The 24,559-nt window shown below is 46.6% G+C and overlaps 1 protein-coding gene and 1 pseudogene across 1 annotated transcript in view; one reads left to right on the forward strand and one right to left on the reverse strand.

Annotated features, from left to right (window-relative positions):
* Nucleotides 1-1,142: 1,142 nt before the first annotated feature.
* On the reverse strand, nt 1,143-1,472 carry LOC100600846 (annotated as a pseudogene).
* A 3,034-nt stretch (nt 1,473-4,506) lies between these two features.
* CLCN1 (chloride voltage-gated channel 1) overlaps nt 4,507-24,559 on the forward strand; it is a 36,296-nt gene continuing 16,243 nt past the window's right edge. Inside the window, exons 1-12 of the mRNA XM_003270861.2 lie at nt 4,507-4,781; nt 8,165-8,285; nt 9,037-9,168; nt 9,715-9,843; nt 10,065-10,198; nt 11,811-11,888; nt 12,916-12,994; nt 19,329-19,454; nt 19,785-19,869; nt 20,104-20,205; nt 20,968-21,052; nt 21,273-21,422. Of these exons, the coding sequence (XP_003270909.2) occupies nt 4,602-4,781; nt 8,165-8,285; nt 9,037-9,168; nt 9,715-9,843; nt 10,065-10,198; nt 11,811-11,888; nt 12,916-12,994; nt 19,329-19,454; nt 19,785-19,869; nt 20,104-20,205; nt 20,968-21,052; nt 21,273-21,422 (1,401 nt within the window). The 5' untranslated portion in view covers nt 4,507-4,601. The remainder of the gene's footprint in view (nt 4,782-8,164; nt 8,286-9,036; nt 9,169-9,714; nt 9,844-10,064; nt 10,199-11,810; nt 11,889-12,915; nt 12,995-19,328; nt 19,455-19,784; nt 19,870-20,103; nt 20,206-20,967; nt 21,053-21,272; nt 21,423-24,559) is intronic.

Here is a 24,559-nt window from a genome sequence, read left to right on the forward strand (position 1 = left end):
GATCTATTTAAAACCCCAAAAGAGGCCGGGTACGGTGGCTCACGCCTGTAATCCCAACACTTTGGGAGGCCAAGGCGGGCAGATCACCTGAGGTCAGGAGTTCAAGACCAGCCTGGCCAACATAGTGAGAAACCCATCTCTACAAAAATACAAAAATTAGCTGGGCATGACCGTGAGTGCCTGTAATCCCAACTACTCAGGAGGCCGAGGTGACAGAATCGCTCAAACCCGGGAGACGGAGGTTGCAGTGAGCAGAGATCACGCCATTGCACTCTAGCCTGGGTGACAGAGTGAGACGCCATCTCAAAAAATAAAATAAACCTTGAAAGAATATATATCATTTATGCATGCTTATGAATTTGCTTTCACATTCAGGAGCTTCACAGGAATCCCCAGAAGCCCATCTTTGTGCCTCCAAATAAGAACCTAAGCTACTAAGCCCAGCGGGATGATGGAGTGGGCATGGTTTACATTTTCTTTTCTTGTTCTCTTGCAGGGATTTAAACCCATGGGATTTAAACTATTCCTAATTTCAAACACAGGATATTTACTCTCAAACCCTTGCCCTCCAGCACTGGCAGCCTGTACATGTCTTTGACCCTCCTAATTTCAGAATCTGGTTTTAAGAATCACCGTTGGTGCTTTCCTTCGAGACCGCACGCTTCCACTCAGCTTGGCTGGATGTGAGCACTTCCCTCACTCCACTGGTCTCTGCCTTCAAATCTCAGAGTCCATGACTAGGCTGCTCTGTTTTAGGGACCTGTCTTTCTCAGAAATAGTAAGAAAGTCATAATTGCATCTCATATTTGCTGCTTATATTTATCAAGTTCCTACAGCAACTGATCACCTTTAGGAGAGCTATACTCCTCAAATGGGAGAATCTTGTTTCTGAAGCCCTCCAAGGAATGCAGTGTTACCTTGGCACTCTATTTTTTTTTTCATGCAACAATGTCTTTTATTATGTATGCAGTTTTAAAATTATTTCTTGAATCTCTCCATACACAGGCAAAAATAAGTGTGCTACTTAACATACTGGAAATTGCCTAACTTAATCATTGCCCAGAGAAGGGAAAATTATCACCAAAACGTGCTTAACCAGGAGGCCAATGCATCTGCCAACCTCCAAGAACATGGAGATGAACTTAATAGGCAGACTGTCCACCACCTGAACCTTTGTTCACCACCATTTGATAACCCTTATTCAGGCCCAAATCAGCAGCACATTTCTTGCCAACAATCATTAAGTGTCCAAGAAGACTTTCGTCATCATCTTCTGCTGCAGAAATCTGGGATATATGTTTTTTCGATATCAACAGAAAATGTGTTGGTGCTTGAGAGGAGGTGTCGTGGAAAGCAAGGCACCGGTCATCCTCAAAAATGATTTTGGCTAAGATTTCCTTGCAGATGATCTTCCCGAAGATTGTGTTGCCACCAGGCCGAGCAACCTGAGCCTTGGCGATCTCACCTGCCATCTCGGCCTCTCTCCCATGCAGCAGCCAGGATAGAGGCTCGGAAGGAGGGAGGAACCCACAGGTTCTATTTTCTTTATTAAGAAAGTAATCCTTTCTGCTCATACCTATGCCGTAGATGTCTATCCTTATTTTCTGCCTTTAGAAAAGGTGGGTATCATCACAGAATCTTTAGTCTCTCAATTCATCACACATTTGTAATTTTTTGGAGAGATTATAGGCCTTGAGGTTTGTAGGGTTGTTGTTGGAGCAGGTGTTTTTATTTTTTAGCTACATTGGTGTATAATTGACATATTTAATTACACTACTACTTGAGACCGTCATTACAGCAGTTACTACTGTTACCACTTGAGACCATCATTATGACTGAACAAAGGGACAAATGTAGAAATGAAAACTTAAGACAAAAGAAACTGTTTTAAGGAAAGGCAACATGAAGAAGAGAGCTCCCTGCTTCTAGTGAGCAAAGGCAGCCCCGCCCCCCACACCTCCGCCGAGCTTCTCAGCCCTTCATATTTACTGGGTAACAAGAACAAGGAGAAGGAGATAACAATTGGTCAGCTGCTGAATTGATCACAGGTTCATATTGTTACTGACAGGCTTCAATTGTGCCTAATCATAAGAAACATTTGTGCGGCCTCCAACAATGTACAACTAGATGTGTTGATATATGTGTACATTGTGAAATGATCATCACAATCAAGCCGGTTAACATGTCCATCACCTCACATAGTTGCTTTGGGGGTGCAGGGAGGTGAGAGCATTCAAGATCTACCCTCTTAGCAAATTTCAAGTATGTGGTATTACTACCTATAGTTACCATGTACATTAGATCTCCAGGACTTTCTCATCTTGTGTAAGTGAACCTTTGTATCCTTTGACCAAATTTCCCCATTCTCCCACTCCTTACTCCAGCCCAGCCCCTGGCAACTACCGTCTACTTTCTGCTTCTATGAGTTTGACTATTTTAGATTCCACATACAAGTGCAATCGTGCAGTATTTTTCTTTCTGTGTCTGCAATGTTTGACTTAGCATGATGTCCTCCAAGTTCATCCATGTTGTCACAAATGACAGGATTTTCTTCTTTGTCAGGGCTGAATAGTATTCCATTATATATATTTATATACACATGACATTTTCTTTATTCATCTGTTAGTGGACACTTAGGTTGTTTCCATTTCTAGGCCATTGTAAATAATGCTGTAATGAACTTGGGAGTGCACATACCTCTTTGAGATACTGATTTCCTTTCCCTTGGATGTATGGGAGTTGCTGAGTCATATAGCAGTTCTGTTTTTACCTTTTGAGGAACTTTTGTACTGTTTTTCATAATGACTATACCGTTTTACCTTCCCACCAATGGTGCACAAGGGTTCCCTTTTCTCTGCATTCTAACATTTATCTCATCCTTTTATTTAATTTTTTTTGAGACATAATCTCACTCTGTAGACCAAGATGGATTGCAGTGGTGCCTTCCCAGCTCACTGCAGCCTCCACCTCCTGGGCTTGAGTGATCCTCCTGTCTCAGCCTCCTAAGTAGCTGGGACTATAGGCGTGCACCACCACACATGGCTAATTTTTATATTTTTTATAGAGACGGGGTCTCCCCATGTTGCCAGGCTGGTCTCGAACTGCTGGGCTCAAGCATTCCACCCACCTTGGTCACCCACATTGCTGGGATTATAAGCATGAACCATAATATCCATAGCCATAATAGTGGCTATCTCTTGCTTTTTTGATAATAGCCATCCTAACAGGTATGAGGTGATATTGCATTATGATTTTGGTTTCCTGATGATTAATGATGTTGAAGCCCAAGAAAAAGTACTTTTAATGATATTGGCTTGCCTCTTGCTTTGGGTGGTTCCATTTAGCCTAGGTCAAAATCACATTGTAGACCATATGTTTGGTGTCCCTACCCTGCAGTCCCTGAACTTGGACTGTCCTGGGACAGACCCAATTTGGTAATGGATCCTAAACTTTACTTTAGCTCAGTTCATATCTTTTCTCCTATAGTGAGGAGTTCATAGGGAAGAAATGTCATAGGAAAATTGGTTTTATAATGTGATGCCAGGAAGAAAAGTTTGTCCTTGGCCAAAAAGTATTTATTGACCTGAAAAGGGAAGAATAGCAGAGAGCACTTCCCCATCATCTTTCATGTTTGTCGGGCTTGTCATGAGAAGCCCTCACTCCTTTCCCACCTCTCCCTTCCCTGTGCCTCTTTCTACTTTCGATTCTCCCCTGTTATCTCCCCTGTTATCTATCTGATGGAGCCAGTGTGGGCACTCCACAGTCCAAATGGAAGCTCAGTCCCTCTGAGTTGGCAGTGTGGCTGACACCTAACCGTCTGGGAAGTGGGAGAAATTCTAGAACCCAAGACTATTACCGACCCCCAACTTCCCACTTCCCATAAGTGTTCCACACCCAGCGGGTGATAAGGATGGGATCAGGGGATGCCCCCAAGCTGTTATTAGCAGCCTCTGGCAGACAAGAGGGCAAAGAGCTGGAGAAGAATGCTGGACATGGGATGGGCTGGCAGAGCTGGCCAGACAGAACCCTGGGCAGACACAGAGGTGGGAACAAGCCGGCCAGGAGATGTGGCAGAGAGGCACCAGTTACTCTCCCAGGTGAGTTAACGCGCCAGTGTTTCCAGAACTTCAAGTCGCTTCATCTTTATCCAGCACCCACCCCTCACCTTCCACATCCTGAAGAAGAGAAATGGGCAACTGGAGGGCTTCCATGCAGATCCGGCTCTACACATAGGTTTGAGAGCATACTCAGCAGTTTCTCATCCTGGTCCAGGCGATATTTATAGAGGGACCAGTGACATGGAGCTGACTAAGGAGGGGGACAATGCCACTGGCTCAGCAGAGGGAATTCCCTGTGGGGCTGTCCCTCAGGTTCTCATCCCAACCCCCACCCCCACACTGCACTCACACCTGCTTCGACCCCAAGCAGATCAGATGTGGCAGTGGGGGGTCATGTGACGGAGAGGGGGCTATAAATAGCTGGAGGTGGGCATGCTGCCCCAGACGCCTTGGGGACAGCAAGAGCAGAGGCTTAAGGAGCTACACTGGGGGAAGGACGGGGCAAGCAGGCCAAGGCCTGGCCGGGGCTTGGGGGGAGGGAACATGGAGCAATCCCGGTCACAGCAGCGTGGGGGTGAACAAAGCTGGTGGGGTAGTGACCCCCAGTACCAGTACATGCCCTTTGAACACTGCACCAGCTACGGACTGCCCTCTGAGAATGGGGGCCTCCAACACAGGCTCCGGAAGGATGCAGGCCCCCGCCACAACGTCCACCCCACACAGGTAAAGTGCTATAAGGGGAGAGGGGAGCCATGGATGAGGGGAGACAGTGGTGCCAGAGACTGGTGAAAATTAGGAATTGGGTGAAAAGAGGGAGCAGCATTTTTTTAACTTAAAAAACAAGTACGTGGTAATGTGTTCAAAATATGAAAATCTTTGAAAGTCTGGGCTCCCTTAAGTATGCACTTAGAGAGATATGCAGGCACTTTCATACAACCTTTACCAACAGAGTACCCGAATCATATGGGGAAACAGCAGAGCCTCACGTGCATGAATAGCTCGTGCTTACATAACCTACGTGGAGTGGATTGCGTAGGAGCCCACACTGCGGTGTGCTGGGAGCTGTCTCCCACACCCTCACCCACAGGTAGACACTGCCAGATTTCTGCCTCTGTGACCCTCGGCAGCATACACACACACATGAATCTTCCTGCAGAAAGCAGAAGAAAGGAATTGGGCAAGTGTAGAAAACAGACTGAATTGCTTAATCAGTGATCAAAGATCTACCAATGTCAAAATGAGCAGAGATGTACGAGCTTTTAGGTGGCAAGATGATCAAGTAAGAACCTACTAAGTGTTAGGCACCTGGAAAAGGGCAGAGATGTGATCCCAGCAACAGAAGCATGCAGACTAATTAGGAGTGTCTAGGGATGAGCAGCCTCCTGCGGTGGGATTGGTGGGATATGAACACCTAGGAAAGGGGGAATGGGGATGGGCACAACGAAAGGAAAGGCTGTGAAATTGTCATGGAAAAAGATAGGTCATGGTTAATAAATAAGTGTCCCTCCAAAGAATGCAGAGAACAGCAGAGGATAGAATTTGTCTGGAGGACAGTTGGCCAGAACTTTTTTTTTTTTTTTTTTTTTTTGAGATGGAGTCTCACTCTGTCTCCCAGGCTGGGGTACAGTGGTGCTATCTTGGCTCACTGCAACCTCCGCCTCCTGGGTTGAAGCAATTCTCTTTCCTTGGCCGCCTGAGTAGCTGAGATTACAGGCACCTGCCACCATGCTTGGCAAATTTTTGTACTTTTAGTAGAGACAGGGTTTTGCCATGTTGGCCAGGCTGGTCTCGAACTCCTGACCTCAGGTAATTCACCTGCCTTGGCCTCCCAAAGTGCTGGAATTACAGGTGTGAACCACTGCACCCGGTCTGGTCAGAACTTAAAAGGCTTTTTTCCTTCTTTCTTTTTCTTTTTTTAACAGGGAGCCTACAGTTCCTCTAGGTTTAGGGCTGGGAAGCTGAGGCATGAGCTGTGCAGGGGATCTCAGCATTGGGGGTCAAAAAGATCTGCTCTCAGTCCCTGACCAACCCCCAGGAGTATTTGCAAAGGCAGCGCCAGGGACCCAGTAGGGAACAGGGACATACAGGTCAATGTAGGCTGGAATCGAGCATTGGGAAGGTTTCCTGAAGACAGCGGGGTCTGACTAGGCCTTTGAACACCATTTGGGATCAGCAGGAGGGAAGACCCCTCCCCCTGGCCCCGTGCTCTCACTCATGTACGTGGTCGTATCTGGGTGGGATGACAACTTGAGTAACAGTGCCATTATGGCACTTCCTGACGACAGTGAGGAGACTGGCCAGGTGAGCATGAAGCCTCATGTTGGGAAGCTATGGTTAGTTTGGGGAGTAGAATTGGCCTGTTTTCTACAGGTCTTAAAAGCAAACAAGAGTTTGGATTAGTTTTTCTTTGTTTAATTTTTGTTATGGAAGACTTACACAAAAATGGAATGGTATAGTGAAGCCCCCAAGTACCCACCAGTTATCAATATTTTGTCACTATTGTTCCATCTATTCTTCCCTTCCCCACCCTCACCCTTCTACACACCATGGAATACTTTTTTTGTTGTTTTTTGTTTTTGAGACGGAGTTTCGCTCTTGTTGCCCAGGCTGGAATGCAATGGCGCGATCTCAGCTCACCGCAATCTCCGCCTCCCGGGTTCAAGTGATTCTCCTGCCTCCTCCTCCCGAGTAGCTGAGATTACAGGCATGCGCCACCACGCCTGGCTAATTTTTGCATTTTTAGTAGAGACGGGGTTTCTCCATGTTGGTCAGGCAGATCTCGAACTCCTGACCTCAGGTGACCTGCCCACCTCAGGCTCCTAAAGTGCTGAGATTACAGGGGTGAGCCACTGAGCCTGGCTTACACCGTGGAATACTTTTTAACAAATCCCAGACATTGTATCACTTGTAGACCTGAGTTTTGACTTCTCCCTTGCCCTCCCCTCACCCTGTCCTGGTGTGGTGGTTAGCATGGGACCAGCCAGAACAGATCTGGCCCTTTAAGTGTTTTCCCAGCCCAGGTATGATGATATGAAGCAACCCCCTTCCTCGTCTCCACCAGCCTGGGGCCTCGAGGAGCTGAGACAGCCTCAGCTGTCTGACTTCCACTGGGAAGTATGTTCTCTCTCTGGGTCCCAGGTAGGGTTTGGAAGGAAACACTGCCTCCCTCGGTCACTGACCCAGAAGACAAACAGCCATGAGCAGGGCAATTCATGTGTGTGCTTGTTCAGGACTGTGGCGTAAAATGCTGCTCATATTGTGAAATCAGATCTCTTCTACTCAGGCTGTCCCAGAATCCAGCAACATGGCCTGGCCTGACCCTGGCCCCAGAGGACAGTTAGTGTAGTGGGAGTGGGGCAGGCTAAAAGTGGTTGGAGCTCTCGTATACCCCACACAGACACATGTGCTCTGCCTCGGGATGGAAGTGGAAGGCCACCAGACCGGGGGGAGCTGCTCTGCCCTCTTCACATGTGGGGCAGGTAGGGGTCTAATTATCTGGCTGTGGGAAAAAGTAGATTGACCTGCCTTTTCGGGCTAGTTCTTGTGTGTGCATACAAGCACTGGGAGATGAGGTGGATGGTCTTGAAGCTTGATAGAGGACCTGAAGTGCCTCAGGTAAGGCTAGACACTCCAAGGCAAAGTGCAACGAAGACTGCCCTGCTAGTTAGCCCAGTCTGTCCTCACCCTGTTCATGTTAGGAGGAAAGTCAATGCAGGTGGTCTGGGGAAATGGTGGCACATACAGAAAGCACAGTGACACAAAACACCGGATTGATATGGCCGCCTGGGTTCAGCACAGTTCTGTACCTCTGCTTCAAAGCAAAAACTGGCCTCCTTGATAAAGGCTACCCTGGATCAAGGTGAGTACAGGTTGGAGAATGGGTGGAGAGAAGGTAGGATGAATGGACAAGGGAAAGGGTGGGAAGTGTGGGAATGGAGGGTGAAGAGTAGAGGGCAGGGATGACCACAAAGTCACCCTGCATGCAGTCAACACCCAGAATTCAAAAAGCTGTTGCTCTTTTCTTCTGTGAGTCTGTCTGCTGCCCTCTGTCTATTATTTTTTTACTCTTCCACAAGGCAGACACTGATCATTCTCTCTCTGTCCAGATTTATGGCCATCACAAAGAACAATTCTCAGACAGGGAGCGGGACATAGGGATGCCCAAGAAGACAGGCTCCAGTTCTACCGTGGACAGCAAGGATGAGGATCACTATTCTAAATGTCAAGGTGATGGGGACTGAGGAATAAAGAAATCTGGAGTAGAAAGAGGTACAGGGATTAGGAGAATAACTTGGACATCCCATTGCACGTACGTACTCCCTGCCCTGCTACAAAAACTCTCCTCTAATTGTTTTTAAGAGACAGGGTCTCACTCTGTCATTCAGACTGAAGTGCAGTGGAGTGATCACAGCTAACTGCAGCCTAGAACTCCTGGGCTCAAGTGATCCTCCTGCCTCAGCCTCTCCAGTAGCTAAGACTATAGGCACATGCAACCATGCCCAGCTAATTTTAAAACTTTTTTTGTAAGGATGCTGAGGCTGGTCTTGAACTCCTAGCATCAAGCAATCCTCCCACCTTAGCCTCCAAAATTCCTGGGATTAGAGGCATGAGCCACCATGCTTGGCCTCTCTAAGTATTAAGGAAAAGGCACCTCTCTTCACCTCCTTCGCACTTTGCCTCCCACAACTCCAAGAAATGAGTTTTACAAAGGAATTCAAGTATTCATGGGGAACTGGGCTTTGGTGCCTTTTGCAGGGGCCGGAGCAGCAATCAGCAGAGGGGTAATGAGAAACTCAGTGCATAAGACGTACGGACCCTGGGGGCCCAAGGCTTCCCCTCCCATCTTGGGTATAGCACCCAAAGTAGTGACTCGTTAGCTGCTTCTCTCTCTCTCTCTCTCTCTCTCTCTCTCTCTCTATATATATATATATATATATATATATATTTTTTTTTTTTTTTCCCCTTCATCTCTTCCTAGATTGTGTCCGCCGCCTGGGACAGGTGGTGAGAAGAAAGTTAGGGGAAGACTGGATCTTTCTGGTGCTTCTGGGACTGCTGATGGCTCTGGTCAGCTGGAGCATGGACTACGTCAGTGCCAAAAGCCTTCAGGGTAGGTTTAACCTGGACCTTTGCCCACAGCTGTTCCTGGAGTTTCTACCTAGGGTAAGCAGGGTGTGTTATGGGAAGCGAATGTTGCGCAGAGAGGGATCAGGTGGGACTCCAGGCCCAGAAAAGACCAGACCCAGGCCTGCTCCACTTCTCACGCCACTCCACTCACTGCCGCCCAAGCAGTGGATGCCCCTCTAATAGGGTGGCCAACTTGCCCCAGTTTCCCAGGGACTTTCCCAGTTTCAGCACTGAACATCCCGAATCCCAGGAAATCCCTTGGTTCTGGGCACACCGGGTGGTTGGTCACACCCAGGCCTCCAGCCCCAGTACTCCAGTGGGATTCGTGACACAGCCACCAACTACCAACTGGAACAGGCCACATCACCTCCCATAACTCAGGCTTCCATGTGTCAAATGAGAGCAGCACCATCTCAGGAGGGGCACACAGAAGGATCACGGCCTGAGAACATGCCGGGTATACTTCCTGGTGCCGTGGACACGGCTGCTCAGCCACGTTCTGCCTAACCCCAGGCATGTGTCTCCGCAGCCTACAGGTGGTCCTATGCGCAGATGCGGCCCAGCCTTCCTCTGCAGTTCCTGGTCTGGGTCACCTTCCCACTAGTCCTCATCCTCTTCAGCGCCCTCTTCTGCCACCTCATCTCTCCCCAGGCTGTTGGTGAGAACTTGCCACCAGACTCAGCCTGAGCTGGGTGGCCTGAGAGGGGCCCTGTCTGTCTCCCCCATCATCCAGCCCCACCCACAGCCCTGTGCTGCCTTGCCCCATCCTCCCCACCACTGCCTCTTCAGCCCTCTTTAATTCCCATTCCCACATTCCGGACATTCATCTCCTTTTTAACCTCCACCTTGACCCTGCACATAATCTTTCCATGCTTTTAGGCTCTGGAATCCCCGAAATGAAGACAATACTTCGTGGGGTTGTCCTGAAGGAATACCTCACGATGAAAGCCTTTGTGGCCAAGGTTGTCGCCCTGACTGCGGGTCTGGGCAGTGGCATCCCCGTGGGAAAAGAGGTAGGCCTGGAATGACTGAAGCAAGAGCTGGGAAGGGCCCTCAGGAGCCAGGGTGGCACCAACTCTAGAGGGAGCTCTGGGAGTGGAAGTGGATCAGGAGACAGGACCAAGGTCAGGGCCAGGGGACACTAGGAAGGGGAAAGGCTTTGGAAGTTCCTCCACCTGGGATCCAATGACAAAAACCGCACAGCTTGCGGAGCTTGGAGCAGGCTCTTAGCCTGGACACCCCTGACATTTGGAGCTAGAAAACTCTGTGCTGTGGGGAGGCTGTTCTGTGCAGTGGTGGGGACTTAGCAGCATCGCTGGCCTCTGACCCTTCCTAGATGCCCAGCAGCATCGCCCAGTTGTGACACCAGCATGTCCTCAGACATTGCCATATGGACCCTCTGGGGGACAAAATCTCCCCTGGTTGAGAACACTGTCTTAGAGATCATCCAGACCAATTCCCTTGCTTGAATCTGAGAAAACTAGGACTGAGAAAGAGGCTGTGCTGTTTTCAAGGTTGCTCGGTGGGGTGCAGCCTCCTTCTGTTCTCTGCTGGTCTGCATCTTTGCCCCCTACTGCCATATTCCACCCAGCAGCCAGAGGCATCTTTTAAAAATGGAATCAGTCTCATCTGACCCCTGGTCAAAAACTTCTTAAGGCTTTCCATGCCTCTTAAAATAAAATTGAAAGTTTTGTTGTTGTTGTTGTTGTTGAGACAGTGTCTAGCTCGCTTGCCCAAGCTGGAGTGCAGTGGTGCAATCTCGGCTCACTGCAACCTCCACCTCCCAGGTTCAAGCAATTCTCCCACCTCAGCTTCCCGAGTAGCTGGGACTACAGGCACACACCACCACGTCCGGCTAATTTTTGTATTTTTAGTAGAGATAGGGTTTCACCATATTGGTCAGGCTTGTCTCGAACTCCTTACCTCAGGTGATCACCTGCCTTGGCCTTGCAAAGTGCTGGGATTACAGGCCTGTGCCACCGCGCCCGGCCCAATTGGAACTTCTTTTTTTTTTTTTTGAGACGGAGTCTCGCTCTGTCGCCCAGGCTGGAGTGCTGTGGCGCCATCTCGGCTCACTGCAAGCTCCGCCTCCCGGGTTCACGCCATTCTCCTGCCTCAGCCTCTCCGAGTAGCTGGGACTACAGGCGCCCGCCAGCTGTGGCCTTCTAGACCGTGGACTCCGGCTCCTCCTCTCTGCAGGCCTCTGCCACCGCTTCCCTGTGTTTGGCTCACAGGTTTCCTTTCTGTCCCTCAGTCACTCTGCCCTGGGCCCCTCAGGGCCCCTGCGTGCTGTTTTCTCAGCCTGGAACATTCTTCCTCCTGACATCGGCACGGCTCCCTCCCTCCCATCATTCAAAGCTCTACTTGAGGGAGGCTCCTCAGGCCCTTTCCTCTAAACACGTGCCCTCCCACCCTCCTCCACCCTGGCTCTCTGGAGAGGAGAAACACACTGGTTTCTGCTCTTTTTCCTCTCTGGGATGAGGCCTCGTGAGGGCAGGACCTCTGTGTAACTCATGTATTTCCAGCCCCTGGCACAGTGCCTGGAGTAAGGAATATTAGTCCAGTGAGTGCCGCAGAGCCTCCATCTGGCCTCTGACCCCCGCCCCCTCGCTCCCCCTCTCCCAGGGCCCCTTCGTCCACATTGCCAGCATCTGTGCTGCTGTCCTCAGCAAGTTCATGTCTGTGTTCTGCGGGGTATATGAGGTAAGGTTGAGACAGTGAAATGAGCTGGGGCCAGGTGGTAGAAAGAGTCCGGCCGTGTGTCCAGGGTGTTGGGAGGGCTGCCTCTGCTCTGGGCTGGCTGTGGTGCTGAAGGAGCATCGCACTAATCCACGCTCCCTTCCTCGTCCCCCTGTCTGCCTACCCTGGCCACATAATGCCTCTGTTTAGCCTGTGCCTGTCCTCCGAATGTCCTCGCCTCTTTGACCTGTGCCCCCACATGGAGGTCTGGCCTGTGGTCTGCTCCCATGCTCTCCCTGCTAGTCCATACCACCCCTTCTGTGTCAGTTTCCCTCCACGTTTCCCTTCTGTGCTCCCCCATCCCTTTGTAGCTACCAATCCCTCACCCTACCTCTTACATACGTCCTGCCTGCCCCCCCCCTCCACCCCCTTGTCCCGCGTGCTTCTCTGTTGCAGACCGTGCCTGGGCAGCTTGACCTCCTGGTGTCGGCCTGTGCAGTGGGCGTGGGATGCTGCTTTGCAGCCCCTGTTGGAGGCAAGTTGCACTTCCTCCCTCTCCCGGTTGCCTAAGCAAGACTTAGAAGGGGGTTTTGGGTGGCTGCCACAAGCTTTGGAGTGGGCATCCAGGGAATGACTGTGGATCACAGCCCCTGCGGTCCAGATACCTATATTTTTTCAGCGAACGGCTGTGTATTCTTTTGAGACTGCTTGCTGTTTGGTGCAGGATTTATTAGTACTGCTTTCTGGAGTTCTTGTTGTCTCTCTTCTGCTTATCATTTGTTGATTTACATGCCTGGCATACATTTGCCTAACTTTTATTTCATTTTCTACTTTCTATTTCGTTTTGGCACTGTGCTATGAGGTTAATTCCTTTTTGCCAAACTCATTGAGTTTCTCTTGGCCTGGGAATCACAGAGGACATGGGACCGCAAGGACTCCTTGTGACTTAGGCCTCTCATTCTGCCTTATTCCCCATCCCTGCTTGTACTGTCCTCTGCCTGCCCACCTCCCTCTCTTCCACCTGTCTCTCTGTCTGTCTCTCCCCTAGTAGCAGCCATACTACTACTCTGATATCCTGACGGTGGGCTGTGCTGTGGGAGTCGGCTGTTGTTTTGGGACACCACTTGGAGGCAAGTGATTGACCCCCTCCCCCATCAATCGGCTTGCCTGGCCTGGCTCCCAAAACAGTTTTAATCAGTATCCACAAGTGCTGGTATTACCAGGTTACTTACAAGAACAGCTGACTTTTAGTAAGCGTTTGCTGTGTGCCAGGCAATGTTCTAAGCACTTACTTTTATTCCTGGCCAAAACCATATCAGACAGATATTACAGAGGAGGAAGAGGAGAGAACTGAATTACAGAGAGGGAGACTGACTTGAGCAAGTTCATTCTGTTAGTAAGGTACAAGCCAGGAATTAAAACCAAGGCAGTCTCCGTGGCGCCCCTACTTATTTTAAAACCTGTTTGTATTGTTGGATGTTTTTGCCCTACACTGATGACGTCTCTAACAGGGGACTCTATGAACTTCCTCCTTCAAGGGAAAAATCCACATCTTGTTGTGCTTTATTAATTGCATGGGAATTCAGGTAGACCTTATTTAGATTAATGGTAAGCTTTTAGTGTGGAATAGTTAGGAGAGTTTCAAAGGATAAATGTCCCTTGATAGCAATTTAAAGTTAAGTTTAGCTCTTTCTCCAAGTATAAGGCAAATAGTGATCTCTCAGATTATTTTCCTTATCATGGATGATTAACAAATGGATGTAGTCGGAGAAAGCAGTCGTATCTGTTTATTGACTCATCAAAATCAATTATAGCTAGATTAGCAGGGCAGGATTATATAGAGCATTCATTGGATTCATTGATGATAAAAAGGACACCAAGTTGATATATGAAGAAACAAAATTGCAGGAAGGGCATATGCTTCTTAAATGACACACTGTTAGAGGTTTCTTTTCAGTTATGGAAATGTTAAGCAATCTTTTCATAGAATCTTCCAGGGAACTAAAATGACTTGGCACAGGAATGATAAGTGGAGAAGAGTTTAAAGTTAATGCAAATGCATGATCTAACTTATGCAAACACTGTGGCAAAGCACACAGACTAAGGAACCCAAGTTAGCAAGCACATCAGCTAGCATCCTGTTTACATTTCTGTCCTCAGCTCTACTCATGAAAATCACTAATCCTTGTCAGTGGAGGATAGTGTATTTGGAATTTTGCACATGTTAAACGTTCACACTTACATTTATACCCACTTTTGCCTTTATTTACTCTTTAGCCTTTCAAATCCAGGAGGTTTAAATAATATTTTTAGACTGAGAGACTTCTGTTGTTTTGTTTTAATCAGCCAGATTCTCTTAACGTGAAGAGAATTTGCATTTTCCTCGGAAAATTGGAATTTCTGAGAAGAATCAGAAAGGTTCTTCTTGGTCCTGTGTCAAGTATGGGAGAGGTAAAGATCACAAAGAAGTTACAGGCAACAGTTCTGAAACCACTGTGGTAGAAAAAGGAAGAAAAAATTCACAGATAAAGCATTGCTATTGACACAAGAAATTGTTAAGTACTTAAAAATTAAGGTGCCATGTTTAGGCTGTATTATGTGGTAAATGACAAAGGTATTTGCAGGTGGCATTACTTTGTTTGTTTGTTTGTTTGTTTGTTTAGATGGAGTCTTGCTCTGTCACCCAGGCTGGAGTGCAGTGGCACCATCTTGGCTCACTGCAACCTCTGTCTCCTGGGTTCAAGCAATTCTCATGCCTCAGTCTCCCAAGTAGCGGGATTACAGGCCTGCGCTATCATGCCTGGCTAATTTTTTGTATTTTTAGTAGAGACGGGGTTTCACCATGTTGGCCAGGCTGCTCTCAAACTCTTGACCTCAAGTGATCCGCCCACCTTGGCCTCCCAAACTGCTGGGATTACAGGTGTGAGCCACCATGCCTGGCCTATTACTTGATTTTTAAAAAAGAATACCAAATAATTCTGAAAGGAAAATTAGTATCAAAATGATGTATTCATTATGGAGTCAGCTCTTAATTTCTTACACTAATGAAATAAATAGAATTCAGCATTCTACTAAAATGACAAGCATCTTGCTCCCATTCTGTACCAGGCCCTGTGCGGGATCTTGCACACTCAGGTGCTCCTAGTTGAGAGGCTGGACAGGCAGGCAAACCTATCATCATAGCCCACTTGAAAAAGTGGCCCAGTGGCAGCTGGGGTAAAGTGCAGTGGGGACCTTATGCTAACCTGCCTACGAGAGCCCATGAAGTGTCACAAAAGAGGTGGTGTTTGATATGAGGCTTGAATAATAAGTAGGACTGGCAAGGAGGATGGTGGGGGCAGGGTATTCTGGACAGAGGAAACAGCATTGCAAAGTTAAGATGGGGGCAGTAGCTGAGTATTACCAGGGGATACAGAGGAAGGAATAATAGCAAATGAGGCTGGACAAGTAAAGGGGGGCTGAATTATGAAGACCCTCGTGGCTATGTATAAGAATATGGAATTTATTCTCTAGACTAGGATTTGCACAAATGTGTTTCATGGTTTAGTAGATCTAATGTGTAAAAGTGCTTCTATAAATCAGCTGGAAAAAGCTTGGTTAAAGAGAGAGGTTTTTTTGAAACTAGAAAAGTTATCAGTGGCCAGGCACGGTGGCTCATGCCCGTAATCCCAGCACTTTGGGAGGCCGAGGCGGGCGGATCACGAAGTCAGGAGTTCAAGAACAGCCTGGCCAATGTGGTGAAACCCCATCTCTATTAAGAATACAAAAATTAGCTGGGTGTGGTGGCAGGCACCTGTAGTCCTAGCTACTTGGGAGGCTAAGGCAGAAGAATCACTTGAACCTGGGAGGCGGAGGTTGTAGTGAGCCAAGATCGCGTGCCACTGCACTCCAGCCCGGGCAATAGAGTGAGACTCCATTTCAAAAAAAAAATAGAAAGAAAGAAAGAAAAAGAAAAGTTACCAGAACATTTGATATGCTGACATGCATTGGGAATATCCAAAATGTGGCTCTAATGCAGCATTTTGCACAGAACCCTGTCTCGTGGGCATGGGATTTGTAGTATCTCACAGACCTGACTTTGGGGAATACTGTCGGGGTGAATTAAAGCCATGAAATACTTGTGCACAAGGAAGTGATATGGCCAGCTTTGAGTGTCCACCCAATCCCTTTGTCAGATGTGTGCAGGACAAAATTGGCCTGGGGATTAACAGGATTAATCCAAGATTAACAAGAAGACAATTGTCATAGTCCTGATGCTAGGTAGTAAGAGACGGCACTGGACAGAGGCAGAAGAGAAAGAGAAGAATGATAGAAAGTAAAATTGATACAACTTGGTGATTAATTTTATTTTTTCTTTTTGAGAGAGGGTCTTGCTCTGTGGCCCAGGCTGGAGCGCAGTGGCGCAATCTTGGCTCACTGCAACCTCTGTCTCCTGGGTTCAAGCAATTCTCCCACCTCAGCCTCCCAGTAGCTGGGACTACATGCGCATGCCACTGTGCCTGGCTAATTTTTGTATTTTTTAGTAGAAGCGAGGTTTTTCCATGTTGGCCAAGCTGGTCTCAAACTCCCGGCCTCAAGTGATCCACCCACCTCGGCCTCCCAAAGTGCTGGGGTTACAGACATGGGCCACCTGCCTGACATCCCGGTGATTAATTTTGTGTGGGGTATTTGAGAGGAGGGATTGAGAGGAGGGATGTAGGCTAACACCCAGATTTCCTACAAGGGCAAGTGGGTGGATAGTGGTGTTAGTAACCAAGACTGGGTATATGGGAAGTGAAACAGATCTGGTGGGGGGAGCTAGCTGATACATTTCACTTTGAGTGTATTGAATTTGATGTTCCTGTGACATATCTAGGTGATACCATTTTTGCAGCGGGGTTGACGAGTCTGAAGCTCAGGAACATGGCTTTGCTAATCAGCAGCGTATAGGTGTAGTTGATGGCATGAGCATACATGAAATTGAGAGAGAAAGTGTGTCTATGAGTAGGAGGAGCAGGAGACCAAGGACAAAGGCTGGGGTTGGGCAGAGGCACAGGAGCAGCAGAGAAGGTAGAGAGGGAATCCAGGGTGGGAGAAGAGAGCAATGTTCCAGAACCTGAGCAGAGAGCTTCCAAAAGCTGTTTTTGTTTTTAATGCTTTGTTTCCTTTTAACTGCACATTTTATGTTTGGCTCAGGCTAATATTAAAATTAGCTCTCATTCCGGAGCATACAGTGACAGACTGCTAGGGAAAGTGTCCCAGAACCGCGTCGTGGGAAAGAAAACCTAGCCCAGGATTTCAAAAAATTGTTGTAAAATATTCATCAGTTGGATAGTTTACACCCAGGCAAATCAAAGCTGACTGCTTTTGTTACTGGTATAGAAAAGGAGAGAGACTCACTCTACCTGGTTCCTGCTGTGTCAAATCCTCCTTTTAGGCCCCAGAGGCAGCTGCTCACCTGATGTGATGTGAAGAGCAGGGCAGAAGGGGTGATTGGCAAAGCTCTGTCTGCCCCACATTGCCCATTGCCTTTCTGTTTCCTGAAATTCTGTTCTCTTCTGTTCTCTTCTTTCCTCATCCTGTCCTTTCCTCTCCTCCCCTGCTCATCCCGAGAATAGACATTCAGCCCTGATTATTCACCAGGCACCGTACTAGGTACTGGTTTCCAAGGAATTTTCTTTTTTTTTTTCAAGATGGAGTCTTGCTCTGTCACCCAGGCTGGAGTATAGAGGTGTGATCTCGGCTCACTGCAACCTGCATCTCCCGGGTTCAAGCAATTCTCCTGCCTTAGCCTCCCAAGTAGCTGGGATTACAGGCGCCTGCCACCGCGCCTGACTAATTTTTGTATTTTTAGTAGAGTTATGGTTTCACCATGTTGGCTAGGCTGGCCTCGAACTCCTGACTTCGTGATCCATCTGCCTCAGCCTCCCAAAGTGCTGGGATTACAGGCGTGAGCCACCACGCCTGGCCTCCCAGGAATTTTCAATCCTAGGGGATCTCAGAAATGTAAAGAAATATCTGGATCTGAAAGTGGTAGTGCTATAATAACCCAAAATTCTGAGAGCTTAGGCTGAAGGACGGATGGTTTCGACTTGAAGAGGAGGATTGGGGATGGCTTCCCAGGGAAGGGGACTTGGGACTGCTCACTGGAAATCCTCTGCCAAACTGCAGCAGCTGCTGCGTTTGGGAGTAACCATTAGGTCACCCTGCCCTTGGTGCAAATGACCTGATGTAACTAGTCGACTGTCACCTATAGAAGAGAAGGTGGTGGTCCTGGGGGATTCAAGAGATGTGACTTTTGAATATAGCACAGGGAGAAGAAAATTACTAGGATGTGAGATGCTGCCTGAAGAGGGCGTTCACACTGTTCACATGGAGAGAAAGGGGACAAACCTGCCTAGTTCAAGGTTTCCTGAGGCCAGGCCTCATCTCCATTCATCCAATTATGTGCGTGGTTGCATTTCCCTGGTTCTTTTTCCTCATTTTTGATAAAGATGAGGCTTAGCCAGGTTTTAGGTAATTTTGTCATCAATTTTTACTTTGCATCAAATTAAAGTCCACCCCCCTTATTCTTAATATGTTGAAATATTTTTTTCTTTGCCTCTCTTGAGTGTTGCTTTTTATGCCCTCACTCGCATTCCTTACTTTGTCCCTAACAACCCTTGTTCTTTTTCTGTAGATCTACCCCCTCAATTTCTGCTCCAGCACCTACGCTCAGAAACAGTACTACTTAGAACTACTACTTAGCTTTCCTTTTGCCTCACCCACCTTTCTTAAGCATGATTGTTTTTATCTTCTTCTAGCCTCTTGGCTTTTCCCCTTGTGTTGGTCCTTTTAAGTCAGGTTTTTAGTATTAGTTTTTTATTATTATTATTTGTATGACTCCTATACCTTCTTTTCTTGAACTATCGAGGATTGTCAGCTCCTGCAAAGCCCCCTCCTATTTTTGTTCTGTCTTCCTTATAAGGTTGCCCCAGGGTACATGGTATATGTAGAACGGTAGGAAAGTCCAGAGGAGGGTGTTAAGGAGAGTCCCTGTAAATCCTGAGCTCTGCTTGGCAACTCTACTGAGGAACTACTCTGGAACTTTCTCTCTCTTAACTTCTCTGCAGATTTTTTTCAACTACCTTTTAGTCCCTGTGGGTATCTGACAGTTGTGAACCCCATTCAACCCTACATTCTAAGGGATGCAGAGGGCACGGACACTTGGTCCTCATGTTTTGGAGGTTGAAGGCCCATTCGTTTTCAATCTTCTCTGTGTCTTGTTGGACCCATCCCTTGTCTGAAATAAAAATAAAAATAAAAAACTCCTAGCCTGAGAGTTGTGTGGTTTTGAGCATGGGAATCCGAGAGATCATTACTTTCCACTACTGCTTCCACCCAGATTCATGTTTCCGCAAAAGCTCCTTAGGTCCAAGCAGTGGGGAGTGTGGGGGAGCCCTTTCAATGCTGTCTGCCCCCAACCACACTTCTGTGCCCCTGCAGGAGTGCTATTTAGCATCGAGGTCACCTCCACCTACTTTGCTGTTCGGAACTACTGGCGAGGATTCTTTGCAGCCACGTTCAGCGCCTTCGTGTTTCGAGTGCTGGCAGTGTGGAACAAGGATGCTGGTAACCAAGGAGGCCTGGGGTGGAGGCCGTGTGGAATAGAAAAGCTGGGAATGGGGTGCAGAGGAAAACTCTGTGGGGCAGTTCAGAAAAGGAATCATGGGCGGCATCATTTGTGGGGTGGGACCAAGGCCCAAGGGTGTATGACAAAGATATAGGTCATGGAGTGGGAGAGTATATCCGTGGAGGAGTGTGCGTAGAAAAAAGGAAAATACATTCAAGAGGAGAAACTGGGATCGGAGGAAGGAATTAATCCTGAAAACTGCCCACCTCTGTTTCCCTGTTGGGTTTCTACGAAGCTCCCCCCATAATCCTGGCCTTTCCATCCTACAGTCACCATCACTGCTCTGTTCAGAACCAATTTCCGAATGGATTTCCCCTTTGACCTGAAGGAACTACCAGCTTTTGCTGCCATCGGGTCAGTGGGGTTACCTGCTCTGTGTGTGGTGAGCAGGGTGTGGGGTGAGGCTGTAGATTGGAAGGGACCCAAGCTAGAAAGAAGGTGGGGTTGGCACAGATAGAGTACATTGCTGGGGGGATGTGGGCAGATAGGAAAGGTGGAAGCCTGGTATTTGTTTCCCTGCAGTAGTTATGTCCAAGAGATGAGGATTTCATGTCTGTAAGATTCCAACTCTATAAATTACACCCTCAGGATTTGCTGTGGGCTCCTGGGAGCTGTATTTGTGTATCTGCATCGCCAAGTCATGCTCGGTGTCCGAAAGCACAGGGCCCTCAGCCAGTTTCTTGCTAAGCAGTGAGTCACTGCCCTTCTCTTGCCCTACCCATTTACTTTCTGGTTTCTCCAAGAGCTCCTCCCTTTTTATCTTTGGGGAAGGCATTAAATGCCTCTGGGTGGCTTGCATTAAAATATAAGGAAGCCCTGATATTGTGGTTAGGGGGTGAATTGTGTGGTCTCCCATTTAAAGATTATTTTTGTTTTTGTTTTTTGAGACAGAGTCTCACTCCGTCACCCAGGCTGGAGTGCAGTGGTGCGATCTCGGCTCACTGTAACCTGTGCCTCCTGGGTTCAAGCGATTCTCATGCCTCAGCTTCCTGAGTAGTTGGGATTACAGACATGCACCAACACGCCCAGCTAATTTTTGTATTTTTAGTAGAGATGGAGTTTCACCATGTTGCCCAGGCTGGTCTCAAACTTGTGACCTCAGGGAATCTACCCTCCTTGGCCTCCCAGAGTGCTGGGATTACAGGCATGCACCACCGTGCCTGGCTAATTTTTGTATTTTTAGTAGAGACGGGGGTTCACCATGTTGGCCAGGCTGGTCTTGAACTTGTGACCTAAGGTGATCTGCCCACCTTGGCCTCCCAAAGTGCTGGTATTAGAAGCATGTGCCACCGCACTTGGCCTCAAATATTATTTTTTTGTGTGAAGAGAATCTTTTTCATTTAAAGAAATGAGACTACGGTGGACTAAAGGAAACTTCAGCTTGCCAACGTTCAGTATGGTATTTACTGTGAGTTGGCTGAATTGTGGGGGTTAACTCTGTTTCTTTTTCAGCCGCCTGCTGTATCCTGGAATCATTACCTTTGTCATTGCCTCATTCACCTTCCCACCAGGAATGGGTCAATTCATGGCTGGAGAGGTCAGCTCTTGGTGGGGCCACATGGTAAAGAGGAAACAGCACAGATATACCTCAGGCTTCAGAGCATAAGTAGTTTTGTCCAAGGATAGACTTTCTAGATTCTCCCTGAGAAAAGGGCAAAAGAGACCCTTAAATAATGAGGCTGGGGAATAAGTTCTCCAAAAAAGGAAGCACAGGAGATCCCTGGAGAACCCACCCTTTCTGCTTCTTCCTCTCCCAGTTGATGCCCCGCGAAGCCATCAGTACTTTGTTTGACAACAATACATGGGTGAAACACGCGGGTGATCCTGAGAGCCTGGGCCAGTCAGCTGTGTGGATTCACCCCCGGGTCAACGTTGTCATCATCATCTTTCTCTTCTTCATCATGAAGGTACTGCTCCTGACACTAGCAACACCCTAAACCTCTATCTGTTTTCAATCTATGAACCCAGGGTTTGCATAGGGTAGGAAGGGGCAGAACTTCATTTGGTCTTCATCCAACCTAAAAATAAGTCATTTGAAAACCATAGAGTTGGTCAGGCACGGTGGCTCATGCCTGTAATCCCACCACTTTGGCAGGCTGAGGCAGGGGGATCACTTGATGCCAGGAGTTGGAGACCAACATAGCGAAACCCCATCTCTACCAAAAATTCAAAAAAATCAGCCAGTCTTGGTGGCGCATGCCTATAATCCCAGCTACTGGGGAGGCTGATGCAGGAGAATCACTTGAACCTGGGAAGTGGAAGTTGTAGTGAGCCAAGATCGTGCCATTGCACTCCAGCCTGGGTGACAGAGTATGATTCTGTCTCAAAAAAAAAAAAAATTTATAGAGTAGTCAGTTGCTGTAGAAGTAAACTAGTATCTGAGTTAATTGCTCTATTCACATCAACTTAGTGTTGTCTGGCGTAGTTATCTAACCCTTCTAATTGTTCTTCTTGTTAAATTACTAAGCCGTCACAATAGCCAAGTAAAAAAGTACAAGATAGAGTTAAGCATTATAAATAACTGTAAAAGCCTTGGATTAATTAACCAAATCCCCCCACTTATTAGATAATTAAGTATTTCATTCTCCATGTATCTGATGATCCATTTTTTAGGTGATTTGAGCATCTTTTTTCCCCAGTCTTGTAGATAATCTCTTTTGTAGAGCTTCAAAAGGGATAAAATATTTAAATTAATTGTATTATGACTACACATAATTTTTATAAACGTTATTATTCTCTATTTAGGTGATGAAGCTGTGAGGATTTTGCCATTCCCAAACCATATTCTTCTAGCTTCAACTTGGCAATAAAAGATGATCTCTTTTACATCACTTCTTTTTCATATCTGCCCATCAAGGATTATGTATTTATAGATTTCTCAATTACTGCCTTGTAATAAGATATTTTTATTTCTACCCCTGGTCGTGACATCTATTACAATTGCTGATTGCTGGCCAGGCGCAGTGGCTGATGCCTATATTCCCAGCACTTTGGGAAGCCGAGAGAGGTGGATCATCTGAGGTCAGGAGTTCGAGACTAGCCTGACCAACATGGTGAAACCCTGTCTCTACTAAAAACACAAAATTAACCAGGTGTGGCGGCACATGCCTGTAATCCCAGTTACCTGGGAGGCTGAGGCAGGAGAATTGCTTGAACCCAGGAGGCGGAGGTTGCAGTGAGCCAAGATTGTGCCATTGCACTCCAGCCTGGGCAACAAGGGCGACACTCCTCAAGAAAAAAAAAAAAAATTATTGATTGCCCTTTTTTTCTTTTGTGATGATTATCTTTTTTACTAATAGTATGTCTTGCCTAAATAACACAATACTTTCCTCTGTATATTAGAGTTCTCATTTATAAGTCTCTCCATACTGAACTTTCAAGCTTTTGAATACCTTGCTATTAACTTATGATACCTTTTATAAATCTATGTTTTCCCAGGATATGAGTCACTAAGTTATATTTATATTGCAATAGCTACAGTGGGTTCATGTATTCATTTGTTCAATAAATGTTATTAAGCATTTATTATGTGCCAAGTACATAATATTTCATCATTAACCTTTAGCTATATCTTATGCTTGCAACAGGAAAAAAATATTTTAAAATATTTTAAAATGTTCTATTTTTTGCTGTTTATTTAATTTAATTTTTTAGTGATGTTAAGACTAGAGACAGCAGATACTTGAAACACCAGATTTCAACTCTGTAATATATTCCCAGGGTTTCTAGAAACTGTATTTGCAAATGATCTTCCCCATTCCACTTTAGGTGGTTTAGTTGGATCTATAGCATTCATATTTTGCACATCCACTTTATTAATTTAATCCCTTTAAAATGTCTTTCTTCAAAAGATTTTACATTTTTATCATAAAAGAAGTTCTCAGTGTCTTGTTAGGGATTTGATTTTTAGATTTTCATTATAGAGTTCATCTTCTCTAATTTATAAATCCCAACCTCCTATAATTAGTTGTTGAGTACACAAACCCATCTACAGTAACCAAGTACAAATTTTGGTGGATCTCAGAATTGGACGGTAGTCCAATGATGATAACTGTATTTTTCTGAGATTCCTCTAGACTGAGCTATATGGCAACATTGGTATCATATGTACCTTTAAAATATCAAGATTTTGAAAAGTTCTGTAGAAACAAAATACTGTATATTTTTCAACATTTCCACCAAACCTCATCCCAGCTCTCCAGATTCCCAAGTACATGTCTGGATTCCACTTCACAAATTCAAGCTTATTTTGAGAAACCTACTTAGATGATATAGAGGACTCACCTGTATGCCACAATTATTAATTTCTCACTAGATTATATCCTTGATAATGTTACATCATACATGTATCAGGAAAAGAAGCATATACTTCCTGGGCTATATTTCAAGCCCAACAGTTTGTAGCAGGCCTATAATATCCTATAATATTTATAGACATAAAACCATTCACTGCTACAAATCTATGATATTCCCTGGTTATCACCACTTCCCAGCATTTTCACTGTCTAATCATTGGATACAATAACCATACTCTTATTTTTTAGCTAGGTAGGATACATAGCTAAATTAAAATATAAACATGACTGAAACAATTTTTCCAGTGTCTAATTTGAAATGTAGTCTATGTGGTCTTCTAGCAGCATCTGTACAGGCAGGTAAGATTCTCAATTCAGCTGGTTTTTTTTTTTTTTTTGATTTGGAGTCTCACCCTGTAGCCCAGGCTGGAGTGCAGTGGCGCGATCTTGGCTCACTGCAAGCTCCGGCTCCCGAGTTCACGCCATTCTCCTGCCTCAGCCTCCCGAGTAGCTGGGACTACAGGTGCCTGCCACTATGCCTGGGTAATTTTTTTGTATTTTTCATAGAGACGGTGTTTCACCTTGTTAGCCAGGACGGTCTTGATATCCTGGCCTCGTGATCTGCCCGCCTCGGCTCACAAAGTGCTGGGATTACAGGCGTGAGCCACCGCACCCGGCCAATTCAGCTGTTTTATAATATTAATGAAGGGAACTTCCATCTTCCTCAATCTCATGACATGGAAAGTGTC

This window comes from Nomascus leucogenys, chromosome 13 (genome assembly GCF_006542625.1).
Source record: "Nomascus leucogenys isolate Asia chromosome 13, Asia_NLE_v1, whole genome shotgun sequence".
In the NCBI taxonomy this organism is placed as follows: Eukaryota; Metazoa; Chordata; class Mammalia; order Primates; family Hylobatidae; genus Nomascus; species Nomascus leucogenys.